The sequence below is a fragment of the Theobroma umbraticum genome, unplaced genomic scaffold (genome assembly GCF_002168275.2).
Source record: "Theobroma umbraticum cultivar Fairchild unplaced genomic scaffold, ASM216827v3 scaffold_4.1, whole genome shotgun sequence".
Taxonomy (NCBI): domain Eukaryota; kingdom Viridiplantae; phylum Streptophyta; class Magnoliopsida; order Malvales; family Malvaceae; genus Theobroma; species Theobroma umbraticum.
The window spans coordinates 4,111,957-4,133,820 of record NW_018397258.1 but is presented as its reverse complement, the minus strand read 5'-3'; the positions used below and the strand labels follow the sequence as shown (position 1 = coordinate 4,133,820).

Sequence of the window (21,864 nt, the reverse complement as noted above, 5' to 3'; positions counted from 1 at the left end):
ATTTATATATAAAAAAATATACAAATATTGAGAATGATCAGATCTCCAGCTTTACACAATCACAAGGCCTAGATGTGAAGGATATCTTTCAAGTCAATGATAAACTAAACAAATTTAAAAGAGTAACCTCCTATTCTTCCTTCTTTGTCCTTTATTTTGAATTTGTAGGCCTTTCAAACCTGGAAGTATTCATCCCTGATTACGTCGTGCCTACCAACTCGATCTTTTCGTCTACACACCCAGCTGCATGCTGATGTTGAAGAGGGCTTTTCCCTGCTTCCTTCCTGGAGTTTTAATTGAAAGCAACCTTTTTATTTGTTTAATTCTATATGTAATTAAAATTGGATCGTTCAAAAGCGCTGATAACTTTTTCCAACCAAAAGGGAGACAGAGAAATTAAGCTGACGAAATTCTTTACGAAGTCCCCAGATTTTTCATTCACACATACAAGGGGTGAGATGAACGCTCAATAATCGTTCCTTTGAAAATAGTAATCAAAAGGGGCAAATCTTTTCGGCAATCATCAAGAAACCAACACATCAGCTTACATCAATCAAATGGTTAATTATTATCTGTCAAGCAATTACTGATCATCTCGGATCATGTGTGATACGCAGTAGTTATCACTAGCATCCAAAAGAAATCTCCAGTTTTCATCATGTTTTGTGATGAACATCAAATTCAGTAGCTGAGGCAGGATTTTAAATTTCAGAAAACAGTTGGAAACCCAATTTTTATTTTATATTTTTATATAATAATGTAGCCGTCTTATATAGGTTCGTATGGTGGCTAGTTAGGCATCTAGCTTGTAGTTGGTAACTGGGAAAAAAGATTCAAGGAATATATTCTAATAATGGGGTCGTGAAGGAAGGGGAAGTCACATGCATGATGCATCTTGGGTTTACTAGCTTTCCGGTTACGAGTCAAAACATCAAAGAGAAAAACAAAAGAAAATTGAAGCCAAGCAAGCACGTTAATGGTGGAGCGGCGCTTGCAGCTGGCTGGCACTGAAAGCACAGCCAAAGCCGCGTGGGAGCGGCTAGAATAACCAAATAAGTACAAATAAGTGGTAACCCAGGATGACGGAACCACGTTTGCCCACGCGTTCAGCCCCCGCTCTCTCGTCCCTTCCGCCCCAACCGAAAAAAAAAAAAAGCATAAAATCGGGCTTCCCGTGTACATTAACACTGGCTGTTTCTTTTGTCTCATTATTTTTGTTTTTTACTAACATTTCATATATAAATTTTATATAATATTTTTAAAATAATAATTAAAACTAAGTGTTTTTTGACAGAAAAGAAAAATACAAAATGGTAGCGAGGAGTATTACTCACGTTGACAGCTCCTTACAGAGTAAAAACCCTAAACACACTCTAGAGTCTAGCTTAGATGAACAGCCCCCCGCACCCTACCGTTGCGTTTTGGCCTTTTGCCTCAAAACTTAGGTCAACCTACGTTCGCATGACGTTTACATATCTATTTTCTAGACGCTACACTGTAAGTATATATATATATATATACATATATATTCATTAATTGATACGTTATTTTTAAGTAAAGAGTAAAATTTAAATATTTTTTTAATTATATAAAAAATATATCTATACATATATATCATTGATATCTTAATTTTATCTGAATTCATGTTGGGAATTGTTCTTTGGTTTTCTTGTCTTTGTAAACCAAAGTAATAACATTATGAATTTATCAATACACGAACCAAAACTACAATTTCATCACATGTTTGTTTATTTAAAAAAGGGAAATTAATAGTTAATTATATAAAAATATTTGTTGCAATTTCATTTCCAAATTTCTGTTTATAGCAATCCTTGATATATATCCCTAGCTCTTGTTCTCTAGAAATAGTTTATCATTGGCCAAAAGACAAAAAGAAACATGATGCTGGTGATAAAGTGCCTGGAAAAATAAAAGAAATGAGGGGTCCTCAACTTGGCTATTCTGCTAAGTTGCACGTACAAACTTATATATATATATATATATATGGATTATTCTAGTTATTAGCATATTTAATTAATGGAAAGGTTTTCAGGGTGGGAAAAGAGGGGGAGAAATAGTTATATGGTTAAGGGTTTGGTTCCGTGTAGAACTCGTCCAAAGTGATGGAAGCTGACAAAGAGATGCTTTTGCTTTCCCTTCTGTTTTAGGTTTAGTTGTCGTTTTCTCATAGCAAATGGGAGGCTGACTTTGTTTTATCCCAAAAGTCACGCTCTCCCATGGGACCAAACTTGAAGGGATTAGCTATCAAATGGGCCAATCTCCTCTTAGCAACTTTGAAAAGGGCGCGACCTCGGAAGAGAGAGAGAGGTACTACAAACTATATATAAGGACACAAGATGATGATCAAAGGCTGGGTGGTTTTCACTTTCTTTCAAGCTTGTAGACTTTGAAGCCCCCTCCTGATTTTTGTTCTTTAATAATTGAATTTTTTCAATATCGCTCTCCCCTTTCCATGCTTATTTTGTTTGTGTGTGTAGAAAAAGGATGAGGCTGTGACTCACCTAACCTAGCTCTCCAAAATCTTTTTCAGCTCAGCTTTAGGCTTGAGCTTAGAGTAAGCATTTCACACCTAAATTACCCAAAGAAAACAAAAAAAGCATTCTCTTTCAGATGAATAACACAAAAGCAAAAGCAAAATATCTAGTGGCAGAGGATATGATTAAAAACTGTTAATCAATGTTGTTTTTACTGATAGATGGGGTGGATCGATAGTGTAATTACTTTACTTTAATCTACAGATATAAGGGGAAAAAAGGTAACATGCACTTGGTAATTCTAGTTGGGTTCCAAGAATGAATGTTTGATATCCCGTTGAGCAAAATACGACGTGCCACAAAGCGAGTGGACAGCCAGTAGAACATTTCAATGGAGCCAATACTAATCAATGCTTAATTAATAAAAATTGCTTTCTAAATATATATTTCAATTAATTCTTTGACTTGTAAATTCAATTTCAAATAAAGTCGGCACATCTTCATCTTGCACATAAAACACATTTCTCCACTGTTTGAAGTCTCCATCTCATATGGGAAAAATCAAAGGGACCACAGCACCATTGAAAGTTTGATATATAATGGAACTATTTTTTTGAAGTTTTGATCCAACCAGAAAAGTTTTACCAACAAAACGTCGAAAAAGAAAAAAGGCTAAACATTAATTACGAGACCAATTAAGGATGTGGGCCTGCGTGGTTATAAAAAATTTTCTGCTTTAGTTTTTGCATTAGCCTGTGTGGTGTTGAGAGATTACATGCAGCGCAAGTAGGGTTCGGTAAGAGAAAACGAAAGTGATTTTAGTAGAAAGCAATAAAGGCAGGCAGATGGGTTGTTTGGGCTTAGAATAAGTGTTGAAGAATGGTCTTTGATGGGGACGAGATGACTCTATCAAAGGCAATGTAACTCCCACGTTACTCCATTCAAAACTTGCAACTATGCTCCTTGATGGGATGGCTTGGGATGGGCCTTTTCCCCTGTTTTGTCAAGACGAAACCAACTTTCTTTCATTATCCAAACCAATTTTGTTCTTGTCTTAACTCTACAAAGACAGGACCACTTTTGTTTAGCGTAAAAAGTCCTAACCAGCCTAGCGCCTTTCCCTCTAGCTCTCGTTAGTCTTTGGGCGATAGTGGCGTTTCAAGAGGGAAATATGAATGAAGGAAATACTTTGAGAGGGTTTCGATTTTCCGGTCCTATTTGCTGGTGGGGTAATCCATTTTCAGCCCAGATAGAAGCTTCGGGTGCAGGCCGCTCTTCTACCAAAACTTTGGGCTCTCATTGCAAAAGAAACAGGCCTAATTAAGCTCAACATGAGATGTGTTGGGAAAACTTTGATTAGTGTTACGTGCTTTTACGTATTAATCCATGAAGAAGTCAGATCCGCCGCCCCTTTGAGCCCTGGTTGGCAGGACTTGTGGGAATATAACTGAGCAACTGGGGCTGATTCTTGGAAGTCCAATTCCTTTGGTGGGATTAGTTTGATGACTATGTTTAGGACTTGGTCCAATTATTATGTTCACAACTTCTTTTTCTCTCTTTTTTTCTTAGGATTTTGTGTGTTTTCCTCCTCCAGGTCATCCCATTTCGTCTTTGCTTGGAAAACGTTGGGTGTTAGAACTTGTAAAAAAACAGTTTATTAAACCGGAAAAGGGTGACAAAAAAAAAAGAGAGAGAGAGAAAGAATCCATTATTTGCTGCCTGTAACTACCTAAATTCTGCATGTATACCAATGATAAACAGAAGAAAAGAGAGGAAGAAGCCTTGATATACATAATGAAAGGAGGTAGACCGTACGTAGAGGAGCTTTTCTCTTATGGTTCTTGGGTAAACTCTGTTCTTCTCTGATTAACTACTGTTCCGGGCAACTTCAACCATTTTGGGCTTTTAGCAAGTCAACTTTTCACCAAACAACTTTAAAAACTTTGATTCCATTGCATCATCACCGGTCAAAATAACAAAAATGCTTGAAATATTGGACCTTTTTTAACTGGTCTTATACGTCCCCAACCCCATCTTACCAATTACTACTACCATTTAGCAGAAGTACATCTTCGAACATTCACCTTTCATACGGATGCAAATAAATTCCTAGTTGATGCTGAAGAAATGTCAAGCTCTCCCTTAATGTCAAATGCAACTTGAAAATTGAAATGTTCATATAACAAAAAGTTTCGAAATTTAAGTAAAAAATATATAAAATTTAAATCCTGATAATGGTTTTCTTCATAGAAGAGTACGGATTTGATTTTGTACTTTTAAAATTTTATGATAAACATTTAATTGATAATAAACCAACAAAATTCTTTATTATAATAATTTACTTCCAAATTATGAACGTCATATGCGTGGTGTCGACATTGCCACTATATATGAGTTGAGGCTAGTTGTATCAACCGATGACAGTGCCCTGGTCAACTCTTACAAGCATCTTAATGAATTGACCGGTCAAAATGACTTTTTTTCTTAAAGTTTAATTAGCTATATTTCTCAATCCCAATTGGTCAGGAAACCAATATTATTAACTAATATAAGAAAAATTATAACAAGTCAAAAACTCGGATGGCTGACTTCGTTCTGGTACATAAAAAAACACCCGCCGTGCCGACTGGAACATCAGGAGGACGTGAATGTATAAATAATAGGAGTCTCTTCATCATTTCCCCACACAAGAAACAATTATGGAATCCTCTTCTCGTATCTCCCTCTTATTAATCTTCTGCTCTATTCTCCTTTCCTTTGCATCAAATGGAGTTGAAGCTCGAAGACTCCCAGCCATTTCATACTTGATTAGTGAAGATCTCTTTGCTTCTATATTCCTACACAAGGATGATAAGGCATGCCCTGCTAGAAATTTCTACACTTACAACTCCTTTATTCAAGCCACGAAATGTTTTCCAAGATTCGGAAACACCGGGGATTTAGTCACGCGGAAGCGTGAAATCGCAGCTTTTCTTGCTCAAATATCCCACGAGACGACGGGCGGATGGGCTACTGCACCCGATGGACCATACGCTTGGGGTTTGTGCTTCAAAGAGGAAGTGAGTCCTCAAAGCAACTACTGTGATTCTACCAACAAAAAATGGCCTTGCTACCCTGGAAAATCCTACAAAGGAAGAGGACCCATTCAACTGTCCTGGTAATATTACACTTTTCCTAACACGTTGCACTCCTTAAATCGTTTTTCAGTGACTTCAAAGGCAAAGCATTTTAACTGATTATGTCGTTATTGTTAAACAGGAATTTCAATTATGGACCAGCTGGCCAGGCGTTGGGTTTTGATGGGCTAAGGAACCCAGAAATAGTAGCCAACAACTCCTTGATTGCATTCAAAACTGCTCTTTGGTTCTGGATGACCGAGCAGAAGCCAAAACCCTCTTGCCACGATGTCATGGTTGGTAAATATGTCCCCACGGAAGACGACTTGGCAGCTAACCGGACGGCTGGATATGGGTTGGTAACCAACATAATCAACGGTGGGCTTGAGTGTGGAATACCCAACGATGGACGTGTTAATGATCGAATTGGATACTTTCAGAGATATGCTCAGTTGTTTAACGTTGATACCGGACCTAACCTAGACTGTGAAAATCAAAAGTCGTTTTAAAGGGTTTCCTAGCTTTGTTTGCTTGTTATTAGAATAATACATAGGGGCTAGGGCAATGCTTGTGATGAAATTGTAATTTCTATCATAATGCTTTTGGACCGAAGGCTTCTCAATGGAATTTTCTGTTTTGTTTTATGTTATCCCTGATTCCCGGTGATATTTGATGTTTAGAATGTACTCTTTCTATCATCTTAATGCTTAAACATGCCAATAACACTGTTCCAAGAAGAAAACGTCAAAGCACAAGGTGACACTGATTTGGTAAATCCTTTGTCTGTAGCTATATCCTGATTGAATTTAGGCCTATAAATCCATTCAAATTGGGGCCGAATGGGTTCTACGTTACTGCTTCAGTCACATAATCTATTGACTGCAAATGAATTCAGAGCAGTTAGAATACAAATTCCATTAAATCAAAGATGGCCAAACAGGGGGAAAGAATGCGAGATACCCAAATCACCATTTATTTTGTTCCTTTGTTTTCCTTGGATGTAACAATGGTGAAAGCATAGATGCTTCCTGGCGCGAACAATGCCAAGGTCAGGCAAATACTGAGCCGGAATTCACTCTGCAATATCAGAAAATAAAGGACTTACCTTCACCAAATAGTTTTTCCCTACTGCCATTATAAATTTATAACCTTCCTTTTCTATCTTAGGTTCATTATTTGCATAACCCAGCAGCTTCAGAGTTATTTACAGACACAGGATGATTATGTGGACTATGCATCTTAATAAAAAATATACGATGCCGTTAAACAGGAAATATTAGCCTCCAGCTTGGACATAAAGATACTTAACCCTTTAGAGGAAACTTCAGCAAAATGAATTTTAAACTGAAAGAAGCACTATTGTCAAGGGGAGTACATTAACTAAAACTAAATCCTGCCATTCCTCAAGGCATTGCCTTCATTTGTTCAGTCTGAATTTAGGTAGCAGTTGCTAGCAGTTACAATGAAGGGTATTGATCACAGATGAAAGAAAGGAAAGAAATGTATATACAGAAGAAACAAGTGGCTGTTAGCAGAAGATCAAATTAAGTTGATTTGAAGTGGACGGTGACAAACCTTAGTTCCTCTTTTCCTGAAAACTCCAAGAGGAGGCATGATCAATGCCAACGTTAAGTCAAGGCACCCCGCATCTCCCACCAAGTCTCATGCTAGACATATTCACATGGTTAAACAAAATGGAGGTTAGTACGGTCGGATCAGCAGGGCTAATTCTTTGGTCCGGAGGGGGCATTGAGATATTATACAGGAAAGAGAGGCTGCGTTACTACCTGGAGTGACGAATGAGACCAAACATTTGCAAGACGTAAACTAAGGAATCAAGAAGAAAACATAAGGGCCCTTGGTCATGTTAATTAGGTTGTGCTCACCAGCTCATTTTGTATCAAGTTTTCCTTCCAAAGAACAGGTTTAACAGTGATAATACTAGTGACAATTAAACAGGAAGCAATCCAAGTGTCAATTCAATGGTTTGTAGCTGGAGAATTAGATTCTGTTCTCTCCATTCTGTCTGAATTGAGACAGGTCTGCTCTGGAGTCCAATATGTACTTAGGCATCCATTCCCCCACTTGTTCTCGTGTTTCTCATCCGCAGAAACTAGGCTTCCCTTTTTGCCTTGGACTGTTTTCTGCTATTGCTAAATTATATGAATATATGATGCTTTCAGCTTCTATAAGAATCACTGGGAAAGTCTTAATTTCTAAATAATTAAAGGGTAATTGCCTTATTTAATTCAGAACACAAGCAAATATCTATATAATCTTTAGATTGGATGATAAATTACACTATCCATCAGCTTATTTCTCTCGTCACTGCATAATTGCATAAGGAGTCTGATCAATTTGGGTCGAAATGGCCTTATAAATCATAGGAGATCTGAGGTTTAGGCCTTGGGGACAAATACTTGACCCATTGGGCTGAGAGAACACTGAGCTTCTTTTTGGGCGGTGTTGATCTCAGCACGTTGACGTATGCATGGTGATCATACACTAAAGAACGGAATCAAGGGGATGGAATTTGAAAAGATTAAGTACTTAACCAGTTCTTCTTAATTAATTGCCATCTCTTATAAATTATTATTAGCATCAAAGAATGAGCTTAACGTGAGTTATAAAAGTAATTAATATTCTATTTTCAATTATCTTTTCATTACTATACAATGCAGTAGATTGAAAGTCTATTAAAAGCAAAAAGGGAGTCATGAACACTATACATAGTGAGAGAAGGAATTTGTTCTTTCACTTTTCGTTTCTGTCTATTGGAAGGATAAGCTAATATAATAAGGATTAAGGAGAATTTAGACAGCTATTATGCCCTAGAGATGAACTTATGGGCCACCCTTATCTGCATGAATGGACGAACCCAAATTGGAGAGAGTGTTGTCACGCACTTTTTTAAATGTTTTAGTTTTCATATCATTTATCTAGGAATTTACTAATAAACTAGTGAATTTATTATTTTTTTGCTAATTTTATAGAAAGTGAGATCAAAGACTCTAAGTAAAAATGATTTATAAAAAGATAATTTATGTATTAATATTTAAATACTATAAGCAAAGACAAAAACAATTTCTTTTATAATTTAAAATTTTATTAAAAAAGTCAAAATTGAAACTATTCTTCTATCTAAAAATTCAAGTCCTTCCTCTTCCTGATCTTTGGTTATGTTTTTTAATCTCTCTAAATAATTCATCTAAGCTTTAATTGTAAGAAATTTTCAATCCAAATTAAGTTTTTAACTACATATTTTTTGATTAGTTTAACAATTTAGGTTCATAATTACAATTTAGATAATAGAAAATAGTATTGCATGTTAAATATTATCTTGAAATTGTGAGTCTTTTTTTTATTTATTTTATAAATATATTATTTGATTATTTGATTTTTATTTTTAACTTTATATGGTTTGTGAATGTTTATATTTAATTTTGATCAATGACTAGAAAATTAATATGGTTAATTATTGAACCTAATAATTTGTTATGTAAGATCAAATTTTATTTAATTCTAATAATTGTTAATAAATTTTATAATTTTAAATAAATAAATCATGAAAAGATATTTAAAAAAAAATTATCTCACAAGATTCAAATCATGAGGCAACGACAAAATTCTATGAACCATAATACTCAATAATATTCTTTTAAATAAAATTATGTTAAATTTGATCTAAATACTCTCTTCACAGATTTTATATCAAAATAAAAAAAAATTAAATATCATCCTAATGACATCACTTAAAAAAATTTTTGAATCCATCCTAACTGAACGAGAGGTGCCAATTTGATCCTCTGTTAAACATAAGTACTTCTCATTATTGGTACAGCGACTAATCAATTTGCACTAAAGTAATAATCGGGAAAGTGAATGAAAAGTAAGCCAAAAATTTTCAAAACAAGAACAAGAAGCGACCTTTATTCTTGTTTGAGGCATTCAAGAACACAGGATTCATTCACCCAAACATTATATTCATGGTCAAAATTAAAGTTTATCTTGTTCACTTGATTTCCTTGTTTGTACCTATATCACCCGCCGGTAGACGCTTCTTGGCACGAGCAACGCCGTTGTCCGGCCAACACTCCATGCCGTTTATACAAAACGTGGAGAAAAGGTTCAGCAAGACATACAATAAAAGAGAGGAAACCCTTCGTCAAGTACGTAATCTTTTACAGTTCGATGTATAAGGTTATAAAGTTCAATTCGAAGATATGACAATGACAGCATGGACGCTTCCCGGCACGTACCCAGTCACCGTCAGAAATACGTTAGTCCAGAAATTGCCCTGCAACTCAAAAGCAAATGGAGGCAGCCAGATTACTCGTTTTTCTCAACTTAATACAGCTAGATGAATGTATAGGTGCCAGCCTAAATATCTTGTAATTGATTAATGAATTAATTAAGTTTAAAAGAAATGTGGGAATAAAAGGAGAGACTAGTTACCGAGCAGCCTTCCTTTCTATATATCCCAGCTGGAGGCAGCAAGATTGCTAGGATCACGTCAAGGCAGTCTGTTTTCTTCTCTTTCTTGCTTGCATTTCTGCAGCAAAGGCATCGCCATAATTTCATGCAGGTACACATGTTGATCGGCCTATATATGCTTGAACCAGTGATTGTTTACGAAGACGGAGTCGTCTACTTACTTTTATAGTATCCAAAACGCTATGCTGATTTTCTGTTTGCTGCTGCCTTTTTTTTTTAAAAATCAAATTCCAAACAGACAGAATCAAATTAACGAGTGGTTGATCTTGAGTCTCGCGGACATCGCTGGATAGCATGAATGATGGGATTGATGAGTTCAGGGATGACATTCGCAAGCTATTGTCACGATGCTGATTTCATACTTACCATAGGTGATACAAATTTTAGCTTGACTTGTTAATTAAGGTCAATTGAATTAACCATCTTGTGCTTTTACAAGATGCATGCCTGGGACACTTTAGCCTTTGTGGGCATCAAGCCGATCCATTTTGTACGTGTTTTACAGAATGCTCCCCGATCATGGGAGTTAATATTGCATGCCTTCCTGAAGTTCCAGAGCACTTGAAAATGGATAATTTGGGAAAACTCTTGCTCTGGTTCTAGATATCTCAATTGCTACACAAGTGGGAAAGAGAAAAGAATAAAGTTGACACATGCAGCACGTGAGCTTCCAAATCACACTAGAAATCATTCGAGGTACTCTGCCAAAGAATACTTTGCTTTCCGTCTCCACTTTAGAAGGAAAATCAACGGCACTTTCTGAACGGGGCTTGTGAAAGTCAAGAGAAAGGAATTTGGTTCTGTCTCCTTCTCCCTCCCTTTGGAAGTTAGCTAGATTAAAACAATGCATTTTCCAAAAGTCCACACAAATCTCTTTCATTTCCAATCTACTAGAACTATTTGAGTTTGCTTATCAAGCTGTACAAATGCTGCATTGTTGCTTTAAAGAAGCAGCCTAGGCAGACATATTTAGTTTTGTTATGGAGAAATAACGTTACAATGGGTTTAATTTTCATGTCTGGAAAGGATTGAGATCACAAACCAAAACACAGCCAGTCCTCTCGATAAAATCAGAGCATCAGGAAATAGCAGGAGCCGGCGAGACAGTATTTCAAAACCTTAATTGATTTGTTGGGCTCATCTAATCTGAAATTTAAAACCTGCAATCTCTATAGGTCCAAATCTGCAGCCAGCACTCCAATCGTGTTGGCCCTCACCTGCCAATTCCTTCTAAATGGGCTGCCGGTTCGATCTTGGGCTAGGAACAAGTGACAAAATGTCATTACTGTGATTAAAAACTTAATAGGCCGTTGTTATCTTCTGGTTTTGTTCATTTAGAATTTGCAAAATCTTCTTTTGAATTTTCAAGCTACCTCCGTTTAATTGAATAAATATTCAATCACATTTTATTGCTAGTATTTTGTTTTTTTGTTCTTTTTGGTTGGCTTAATATGTACTTCTCTTTTTTTTTCTTTTTGCCACCAAACTATAAGAAAATGTACAGCCTTCCATTCAATGTAAATTGAATCTATGAGGGCGCTTTAGAAACAAAAGAAAAAAAAGGGAAAGCATCACAATCATGCGCAAAAGATTTACAGCCCAAAGACAAAACTGATGCTTGTTACTATCATTTTAGTATGCGAATGTACATTCGAAATCCTAAACATATCCCACCCTATATTTTCTGCCTAGCTACCTAGTGATTTCCACTCCACAAAAGGCAGCAAGAGAAAAGAGAAAAAGACAGAAAGATTTTGTATCAAAATTCAGCACTTGGTGATCTTCAATCTCCTCACAGCTGACAAGAACATCCTACACAGAAAGCATTAGAAGAACAGATTCAGGTTTGGTATATAAATTGAATTTGGAAAATATGGGAATGTTTTTAGTGGAGAAACTGGTTTACTTACTCCCAAGGAACATCACCAACCATCATCCAATCCCCTTCCTTGTCTTCATATGTTAGCACATGATATTTCTCATAATGATCTGCATCCACCTCAGCCTCAGCCCCTGCATATCAAAAACATCACCCTCGATTTGTCAATATTTTTGTTCACAAAGATCAGAAGAAGAGAAAGGTAAAAGGAAATCAAACACCAAAGACGAAAACTTAACAGATAATGTTTGCGTTGAACATTTGTTCAAGAGTCTTTATCAGGTCATAGTAACTCTCGTGAGCCAACAGGTCTAGTTTTCTGCCAATAGGAATCCCTTCCATGTAAACCTTAACAAAGAAAGTTGCACTGTTGCACTCATTTTCATCTTCCACAAGCGCCTGCCGTAGCAGCGGCTTGATTGGTGGCCAATCCGATTGTTGCTCCCTGATATATACATGTAATAATTTACCCATTAATCCAGAACAAAAACTACTGAGAGATAAAAAAACAGAAGAAAAGGATTGTGACAGAATGAACACCTTCCATAAGAAGGAGAGGTTGAAATGCTAAGACCAAGCCTGAGATCAGTGCTGAGGTCCCTCTGCGAGGAAGAAGAAGCGCCGGTGTTTGAGAAAGCAAAGTGGTTGCTGCTCTCGATAGAAGATGAAGAAGAACTGGTTGCCCTGTCCATTTTCGGAGGAAGAGTGAAGACAAATGAGCCGCCACCTTGGGTTTAAATAACCAGAAAGCGTAGGGGAAATATTTTTTATATTGGAAATCTACCAGTAGTACTAAATTTTTGTTGGGAGAACCAAGGGAGGCAATTCTTTCATATTACTGGCTCTGGTTGGGCTGATATGTTGTCAGGGCAGCCGACATGTACACGTGTCCTCTACGAACCCAACTCGTATTAATCATGATTTTTACATTTTTTGGACTTTTTATTCGACTTCATGTGCGGGTTTATGTTTTGGGCTGCTTCTGTTCAAGGATTCACGAGTAATTCATGGCAGTTATTTGCGGCATCCGTTGGTTGAAAAAAGTGTGTGAACTGCATTTAAATTTTAGTTCTTTAATTGATGGTTATGTCTCTCTTTAAAGGGAAAAAAGAAATAAATTCAAAGTCATTTCCACAGCCAATTAACACAACAAGGATTTACTAATTAAAACTGTTTTACCTGTGGGATTCAGCATGAATTGAAACCACAGCTAGCAGAAACAAGTCGTGAATGTTAGATAAAAGTTTTAGGGTCATCAAGCTTGCTGCCTTATTTAAAGCTATAACCAGTTAAAACGAATGCAAGAATTTTGAATCTTTGACAAAGCTAATGAAAGATTCTGCACTGAATAAAGCTACTAATGGCAATACAATATTGACGATCAAAAACATGGAATATATATTTCCAGAGTATTGGTTGAAAGTAACAGCAGAGTAAACGCTTGAGAGGAAATGAATGTAGACAGGTGATGAACAATTTCAAACAGGATACAAAAGCATCGAAGTTGGAAACGTTTTACATGGGAAGAACACGTAAGGTAAGGTTCCAAATCCTGTCCCAAATCAATGTTCAATGGATAGAATCATCGTGCTGCGTAAACATAATTAAGGGGGGGGTATTGGTAATGATGAGTCTCAGCTTCTATATTATATACTACTGTTGCTATGCAGTGTGTCATGTTTTAATAAGATGTTTAAAACAGTGCATAATCAAACATACCCAAACCATGAGGGGGTTGCGAAACTCAACATGCAAGAAAGACATCAAACGTTAAATTGTCTGGGATGTAGGAATTGATGGGTCCCTAGTGCTTCACACAGGAAATTTTGAAATCAGTTCATTGCATACTTCTCTTGCCATCTTCTTTGCATGTCTTTGTTCGGAAAAGGGCTTCATCGCACGTTCCTCAATCATCACAATACCAAGTTATACGGCGGGTTTGATCGGACAACATCTCTCACACGTAAGAAGGAGAGATTTTCCTAATTCTCTGGCTGTCCCGACTAGATCTAATTAATAAAGTGTTAAACTTTAGGAATTATAAATTAAATAAAGATATTAGTATACAGTAGAAACAAAAGGTTGTTTACGAGCTCCTATTCTGTTGTACACTTTGCTGCTAATGACTTGTCCTTAAAGAGAGAGCACCTAAAGATCCCATCATGGAGATATGCAATCAACTCAATTTGCAAGCACAAGAAAAAGAAATGGTAGAAAAGAAGAAAAGACACAAAGGGGCAATTACCCTCAATCAAATCTTTCCCCACGTGTCGAAGGTAACCCTAATCTCTCTTCACAAAGAATCAAACTGTGGTTGATGATTTATATTAATCCCCCACGTTGAACAAACAAAAGAAGGGAACAAGAAATGTTGCTTACACCAAAAGAAACGCCGATTGCGATCCAAGGTAAAGAAAACTAGTAACAAGTAAACAAAAAACAACGAGGAGAAAAGCAAAAGCGGATGTCCCCCACCAGCCCTACCGAAATGTTTGCTTCCGATGGCCATCGAGGGGGAAACTTTTTACTGCTCCAAAGACTTTTTGGTCTCTCAAAAAAAACACTAATAAACGTTGAACCTAAAGCTTTTAAACAAAAGACGCCCACTTTTCTCCAGAAGCCTCAAATCTTCAATTCTTTTGTCAAAATTCTTATCTCCCTTCCATGAAAATCTCCATCATCGTGTCTACGCCTGTATGGGTTGGCTTTGGTTTGGTGGTTTTTTTTTTTTTTTACAGTTGTTTTTGTCAGTCAAACTTAGGATTGCTTTTATATTTGTCTATGCTGAAATGTCTAGCGTATAGGTCCCGGGGGTGGGGGCATGATCCCATTTTCGGTCATTGCTTTTATCAACTTTTTTCTCTCCCTGCGCTTGCCCATAATTTTCCCTCATCACTTTTGCTTTGATGTTAATCTGGTTTTGTTTTACATGTCAATCAACCTAGGCGCCTTGGTTTTTACCAGTCAGGACAAAAGATACATAAGAAATCGGCCGCCTAATCAGTACTAGGCCAAACATTATGCTCCCCTACTGTCCAAAGCGGATCAAAGTTTCTTGTCTAGACTCTTTTTTTTTGGCATTTACTAGAATAATGTCTTTTACACATTTTTAAGTAGATTCTATATATGCCTGCGTGGGCGTAGCAAGATCTTCTCCCCAATTTCATTCATTTGGGTTAAACCAGGATTCAGATTTACTGCCTGGCATCAAACAGAGTAATTACCCTGTCATTCATTTGCAACTCTTGGTTAAGTGGGGACTTGACTGACTCCCATCAAAGGATTACTCTGATAAGTGGTGATGATGTTTGTGCTTAGGTTAATTCCATCACATCGTCTATAGGTAAAATCTATCTAATTAAAAGGTTTGGTACTGTAATGCATCACAGGAAGTACAGTAAATTAATTAACACTACTATCACTATTAAAATTGTATTGGTCAAAGAAAAGAGTGGAATGATTACTTTGGGCAAAGGCTTTTTATATAATTGGACTCTCTCCTGGAGTCCTCATTGCCGTTTAAATGAAAATAAAGAGCAGAGAAGAGGCTTGCCTAAAAAATTAGAGACAAGGCTCTGCCAAATAGCATGTTATTCTTCGTAATAATTGTAGAATGACTCGTTATTCGCTACCAAAAGAATAAATACAACAACAATTAAGGACTTGCCGTTGCAGTAAAAGAAATAAATAGCCATGGTAAGGGTGAAAGTTGCTGGAAATGAAATAAATAGCAGAATCCCAGGTCCGGGGGCACCGCAGCAGAGTTCGCCCACCCAGAGGGAACATAAATGAAATGGAAGAGACCAACACTGTTCAAAATTTGGCTCTACCGCAACCATTTTATGATTTGTGACCGCTCGTGACCCGTCACCTTTATGGGTCCTCTTTTTACCGGCCCATCGTTAAGTTGGACCACTCAAAACATTTTTAGGGGAAAGCTTCAAAGAACTTTCATTAGAAAAGGAAGTGAAACATTAATTCCTAGCCATCTGCGTCTAATAACTCACGAATAATACCACTGTCTTGAGTGCAACTGATGTAACCCACTGGATCGAGAGGATTTGATGCCTGACCAGCTCACACCAATGAGTCCCCAGGCCTTCTAGAAGGCAAGGGGACTATGCCAGAAGTTTCTCAAATGCAAGCATAACCGTTTTACACCGCGCGTATGGTCATGAATAGTTGCACAGGTTACAGGAAGACGAAATGTTTTAAGTTTCATGTTCCAAATCTTAATGCGCCAGTCCATGTGCTCCTCCAACTCCAAGGCCAGGTACTGATCATGGGACAAGAAAATTAAGAATGGTATAACTGTTGTCAAGAATGATATTGCAACATGATAATTAGTAGTATTTTACAAATATAGAATGCTAACGAAAACTCCTAAACCTGTCAAGGAACCGCATTTTGATCAAAGGCTATCTAAAATTTTAGCTAAAGAGATACCAGCCAAAAATGCATTTCTACACATGCAGCCTCCACCTAAAATTCTACATTATTTGTATGCATATTGTGATAGGAAGTCCTTCACTTCAGCCGCAACCTCGTATGCACCTTCCACACATCGTCCTAATGCCACACCAGATATGTAGTTGCCCCCTAGAAACAGCCCATGGAACCCAGAATCCATGAGAGCAGTTTTGGCAGTATCAAGGAGATCCAAATGACCAACCAAGAATTGAGGAATTGCTTGTGGCCATACTCTCACTCCCAATACATGGGGACCCTTTGCGTTAGGATTTATAAGCATTTTTCTTAAATCACGGTCAACCGCTTCTACAAGTTCACCTTCAGTCTACAGGAAAAAATTCAGTATTAGTAAAAATTAAAAATAATAATGGGAAAGGGAAAAAGCTTCAGAGGATATGATTTGCCATACAAATCCACCTAATTACATATATTAAAAGAAATGCAAGAGTAGTTATTACAAGAATCAGGCAAGAATTTAGTTGGCTTATGCAGACCAAAAACAAGCCAATTCATTTGAGCAATGAAGTCCTAATCACAGAAAACGTTAATTATAGTTTTACGTGACAAATCATAGTTGTGATAAAAGTTGAACCTGTCACTAATTTTGACCAACATATATTTAAAGTTTGTTGCACACACTTGATAACTAGTCATTGATTATGACAGGTTCTTAATATCTTCAAGATGGATTACTAGAAATAGCATTGTTCTCCCTATATGGAGCATAGAAAATATCTCAGACCTACCATTCAATGCTTCCCTATACATAGTCACATTGTCCACAATGAAACTTTCAAATTCTATTTCTTAAAAGATGTCTACCTTGGACAAAATTCCAGGATTGGTAGCTCCTCCAATGTAGTTCAAGAGCAAAACTCTGCCAGATGGAGCTCGATTGGGGAAAAGTGATGAACTGTATATTGTACCTGCGAGTTTTTTACTAATCAATCAAATTTCTCAACGAAACTTTTCAATGCAAAAACATTCAGCATAAGACCGGGGTATGCTACTTTCAGGAAGAGTAGAGTTACCTAGAGTTTCAATGCCTTGGCTGCGAGGGTGCAATTGGCCAAACCCCTTAAGCTCACCGTCAATCAAACATTCTCTTCGAATAGCTTCTTTTGGATATGAGACTGTGACTGATGCAACTGGTGGGTAATAAACTTGGGATAGTGCATCAGCAGCAGCAGCCTGCATACAGAATATAGAAATGGATCAAAGAATTATACTAAAATTCTGAACTAAATCAGTAAAAGAACTAGAACATGGCCTCAATTAGTCCATTCAACAGCCATTTTCTTCAGATATCTTCCGTTGTTAATAAAAGATCTTTTTAGGTATCCATATACATTATTAGTATCAGGAATTTCTTACAGATCCATTAAACCACAAATCATGCATGGAAAATTTCTCAAGAAACTAGATTTTGACTAGCTTGAGCGAATAACTTGAATGACTCAGTGGGCTAACACACCATATAAAAGATGTCCAATTCGTAGTCCAAACTTGGCCAACAGTGTGTTTTATCAAATTTAGGAGAACAAACATGAGCAGATGAATACATGCATGCTGCACATAAACCAAGAATATATAGATAATTTAGCAACCCAGACAAAACAAGATAAGGGAGTGAACCTTCTATGCTGGAGGTTACCAAAACGTCATAAAAGGATGACCTAGCAAAAAAAAGGTGAAAATTGTAACATACCGAGAGAGGATGCAACAGGTTACTTGCAACATGGGATGGAATGGTCATGACAACACTTCTACTCTGAAGAGAGACCATTCCTTCTGGTGTTTCATAAGTCAAACTATACCCTCCATTTTCCAATTTAGTAATGCTGGAGAGCTTCCATGACAATTTAACGCTGCCAACCAAGCTGCCAAGTCAACACAACTAATAAGGATCCTGAAACCTGAATATGGGCCTACATGCATATTGACACTTTAGAGCCACTATGGAGGCTTAAATCATAGCTGAGATGGTGACCAGGCTACCTAGTAGCAATTGCCTCAGGCAGCATGGCAAGTCCCTTCCTAAAAGATCCAACTGTTTGGCCCTTGGGTTTCGGTAGACGCCTACAAGATAACCATACTCAGCAGTACGAAATAAATATCATTAAAAAACCACATCAAAAGCCTCGATATGTGTATAATTACGGGTCCCGGGGAGGCTTAGGTGTTTTATTTCTCTCCTGGATCGTCTTGAAAGTGCCACCAATGATGCTACCACCAATCTGTTCAAGCTTCCATACTCTGCCGAATGCTGCTTTCATGCTTAATTTTGAAGGATCCCCAGCATAAACGCCTGCAAGAACAAAAACATTTCAAGCATACAAATATCTTAGTTAAAACAAAAACTATATATTAGTACTAAGGTTCGAAAACTTCTAAATCAAAAGATGCTGATTTGGAAGAAACTGCTTCATTATTGCCCTAATATATAACTCATCGACTGAAAATGAATGGCCTAAGACAAAACATCATTGCAGATAAGATAAGTGAATACATAATAAAGACTGGAATTATCACCAAAAGCAATGTAAAATATTACATAAAGGGAAACTTCAAGAACTGCTATTATTTCAGCAATGGCAACAATGCAAAGGCAGTCACCATGCTAGCATTTGCGACAAAGGCACCATTACTTGTATGAATAACTAAAGATAATAAGGACAAATAACATGCCCAGTTGACAAGAGGGTTTAGTCCAAACAGAATATCTATCTAAATAGTTGACATTCTTCACAGACTGTGATTAAATAACAAATGCTTTGCACACATAAAATACATGAACAAGATAAAATATAATTGACAATAATGATTGTTAATCATCACCTGAACAAAATGGTTCAATCAAGCGCTCAAAAACTTCAGCACCAAGATTACGACGCACAAACTCCTCCACTGATTCTTCATGACCCTGTCACCTTTGTCAAACTTTTCTATATGAGAAACTTCATTCAACAAAAATTTTATGTAAGCACAAATATGACATGGAAATTCAGTAGCTTATAGGAAAGAGAAGAGGACAAACTGGAGGAGGAGGCCGAATGCCAAGAGCACCCAATCCAGCCCTAAGTTTTCCACCGATGCTCATTAAATCAAAAACCGGTAAATCAGTTGGCTTGGAGGGTACAGGCCTTAATTTGCCCTCCCATATTACAAATCGCGGCGCATCAGGGTCACCTAAAACTAAATCATCCTTCAATCCACTATCCACCTATAGCAATCAACAAACATTCATTTGAAAAGTAACACCAATAGGAACCTAAAATTCCCGTTATAACGTAGTTCAATTAAGCACCAAATTATAAGCTAAATGGCATAAATTAATTAACTATAGAAATAGTTACAAAAAATGTAATTCAGGAACAATGTGGATTAAGAGGAAGCTACCGCCATGGTGAGAATAGGATCAGACGGCTGGAAACTGTTAGGCCCTTCTTCCCACAGATATCCATCTCTCTCAACGGTAGTGATGTTGCCACCGACCCGGTCTCTGGCTTCCGTCACGATCACATTGGAAGCGACGTCACGGTGCTTGGTGGCAAGAGCTTGGGCAATGCACAGCCCGCTGATGCCGCCTCCTACGATCACACAATCCGCAATTGTTGATTCTCCGCCTTCGATCTTCGATGAGGAAATTGTGGGCCCCTCCGCGATGGAGCATCGGAGCTTGAAAGGTTTGTAAACGCGGGGCAGAATTTGGTGTCTGGGTATGGAGAAGGGAAAAACGAAGGGCGACGAGCGGAGAAGAGAGATGTCCGTTAGAGCGATCATGGCTGACGGGGCCTAGCGAGCGAGAACGAGAAAGGAGACTGTAATTAAAATAAGTGGATATTCACCGATGTGCGCGGGTGAAACGACGACTTGGGCTAGATTGTGTTATCTTCAAGAGGAAATGTAGAGTGTGACTACTCACACATCTGAGTCGGTTGATTTTCTCTTTTCCATTTGGGCAATCAATCTATATCAAATGGTAATACTCAAGTTCTTAGGGACGGTAGTGGGTGCTTTATCATATTTGAGTATTTTATAATTAAATTTAGATAGTAATTTTACTATTTGTATCGGGCTTGAGTAAAATTTAGATACAACCTTTGAGGACCTGTTACTTGAAATCAATTATGTTAATATATATTTATTTATATATATTTTATTATTATTTAAATAATTAAATTAAAAATAATTAATATTAATATATTTATTAAAAATTAATAACTATATTAAAAAATATTATTACTCCAATTATTAATATAATAATATTAATATATTTAAATTAAAAAATTATTAATTATATTTAAATAATATAAATATCATATCATATTACAAAAGAATATAATTACTATTATATATATACTTTAAATATAAATATATTTATTTTTTATTTTGTATTAACATTACAAAAATTATAACTTATAATATATATACTTAAAAGAAAGTCTTGGAGATTATAATAGTTTTAGAATTTAACTATTTTTTTAATTTCATGTAATTAAAGACAAACTCATATATTTAATTAAATTAATTCATTAAATTATTATTATTAATTAATTTATAATATTTTTTAATATATACATTATATATATTGGATTCATTTATAAGAAATATATATACTATGTTATATATACACTAATACTTTTAGTATATATAAACTTTAAATATAAATATATTTACTTTCTATTTTATATTAACATTACAAAATTTATAACTTGTAAAATTATTAATTATAATATATACACCTTTATTTGTATAAACTTACAATTTACAAATCTTAAGAGAAGTTGTGAGATTAAAATAGTTTTGAGACTTAGTATTTTTTTTAATTTCATGTAATTAAGGACAAAGTCATATAATTAATTAAATTAATTTACAAAATTATGATTATTAATGACCTTGTAATGTCTTTTAATATATTTACTTTATATATTTTGAGTTCATTTATAAATAATATAATTACTAATATACATATAGTAAAATACTTTTAGTGTGTGTACACATATATATACTTTAAATATAAGCATATTTATTTTCTATTTTGTATTAACATTACAAATATTTTAACTTATAAAATTATTAATTATAATATACATATTTTTATTTATATAAACTTATAATATATAAATTTAATTATTTAAAAAGAAGTTGTGAGATTACAATAGTTTTGAAATTTAGTTTTTTTTTAATTTCATGTAATTAAAGACGAACTCACATAATTAATTAAATTAATTAATAAAACTATGATTATTAATTAAATTCTAATGTTTTTAATATCTATACTTTATATATGTTGGGTTCATTTATAGAGAATATAATTACTATTATTTATATATATTAAAATATTTTAAATATAAATATATTTATTTTTTATTTTATGTTAACATTATAAAAATTATAATTTATAAAA

General features: G+C 35.7%; 4 protein-coding genes across 4 annotated transcripts; 1 reads left to right on the top strand and 3 right to left on the bottom strand.

The window, feature by feature from the left end:
* Positions 1-5,058: 5,058 nt before the first annotated feature.
* Positions 5,059-6,340, top strand: LOC110413992 (Chitinase family protein). Its single transcript, XM_021425043.1, has 2 exons — positions 5,059-5,652; positions 5,754-6,340. The coding sequence occupies exons 1-2, from the start codon at positions 5,195-5,197 to the stop codon at positions 6,118-6,120; spliced, it is 825 nt and encodes a 274-aa protein (XP_021280718.1). The 5' UTR covers positions 5,059-5,194; the 3' UTR covers positions 6,121-6,340.
* Positions 6,341-9,512: 3,172 nt separating this feature from the next.
* LOC110414187 (uncharacterized) lies at positions 9,513-11,151 on the bottom strand. Its single transcript, XM_089783211.1, has 2 exons — positions 10,067-11,151; positions 9,513-9,908 (listed from the first exon to the last, which is right to left on the bottom strand). The coding sequence occupies exons 1-2, from the start codon at positions 10,202-10,204 to the stop codon at positions 9,822-9,824; spliced, it is 225 nt and encodes a 74-aa protein (XP_089639337.1). The 5' UTR covers positions 10,205-11,151; the 3' UTR covers positions 9,513-9,821.
* Positions 11,152-11,706: 555 nt separating this feature from the next.
* Positions 11,707-12,744, bottom strand: LOC110414134 (auxin-responsive protein IAA20). The gene is made up of 4 exons (XM_021425201.1): positions 12,525-12,744; positions 12,224-12,429; positions 12,016-12,118; positions 11,707-11,917 (listed from the first exon to the last, which is right to left on the bottom strand). Exons 1-4 carry the CDS (start codon positions 12,674-12,676, stop codon positions 11,872-11,874), a joined length of 507 nt encoding a protein of 168 aa, XP_021280876.1. The 5' UTR covers positions 12,677-12,744; the 3' UTR covers positions 11,707-11,871.
* A 3,536-nt stretch (positions 12,745-16,280) lies between these two features.
* On the bottom strand, positions 16,281-20,369 carry LOC110413754 (Flavin containing amine oxidoreductase family). Its single transcript, XM_021424698.2, has 9 exons — positions 19,854-20,369; positions 19,492-19,677; positions 19,293-19,377; positions 18,615-18,762; positions 18,453-18,533; positions 18,163-18,334; positions 17,486-17,645; positions 17,277-17,380; positions 16,281-16,779 (listed from the first exon to the last, which is right to left on the bottom strand). Exons 1-9 carry the CDS (start codon positions 20,235-20,237, stop codon positions 16,480-16,482), a joined length of 1,620 nt encoding a protein of 539 aa, XP_021280373.1. The 5' UTR covers positions 20,238-20,369; the 3' UTR covers positions 16,281-16,479.
* Between the last annotated feature and the right edge of the window lie 1,495 nt (positions 20,370-21,864).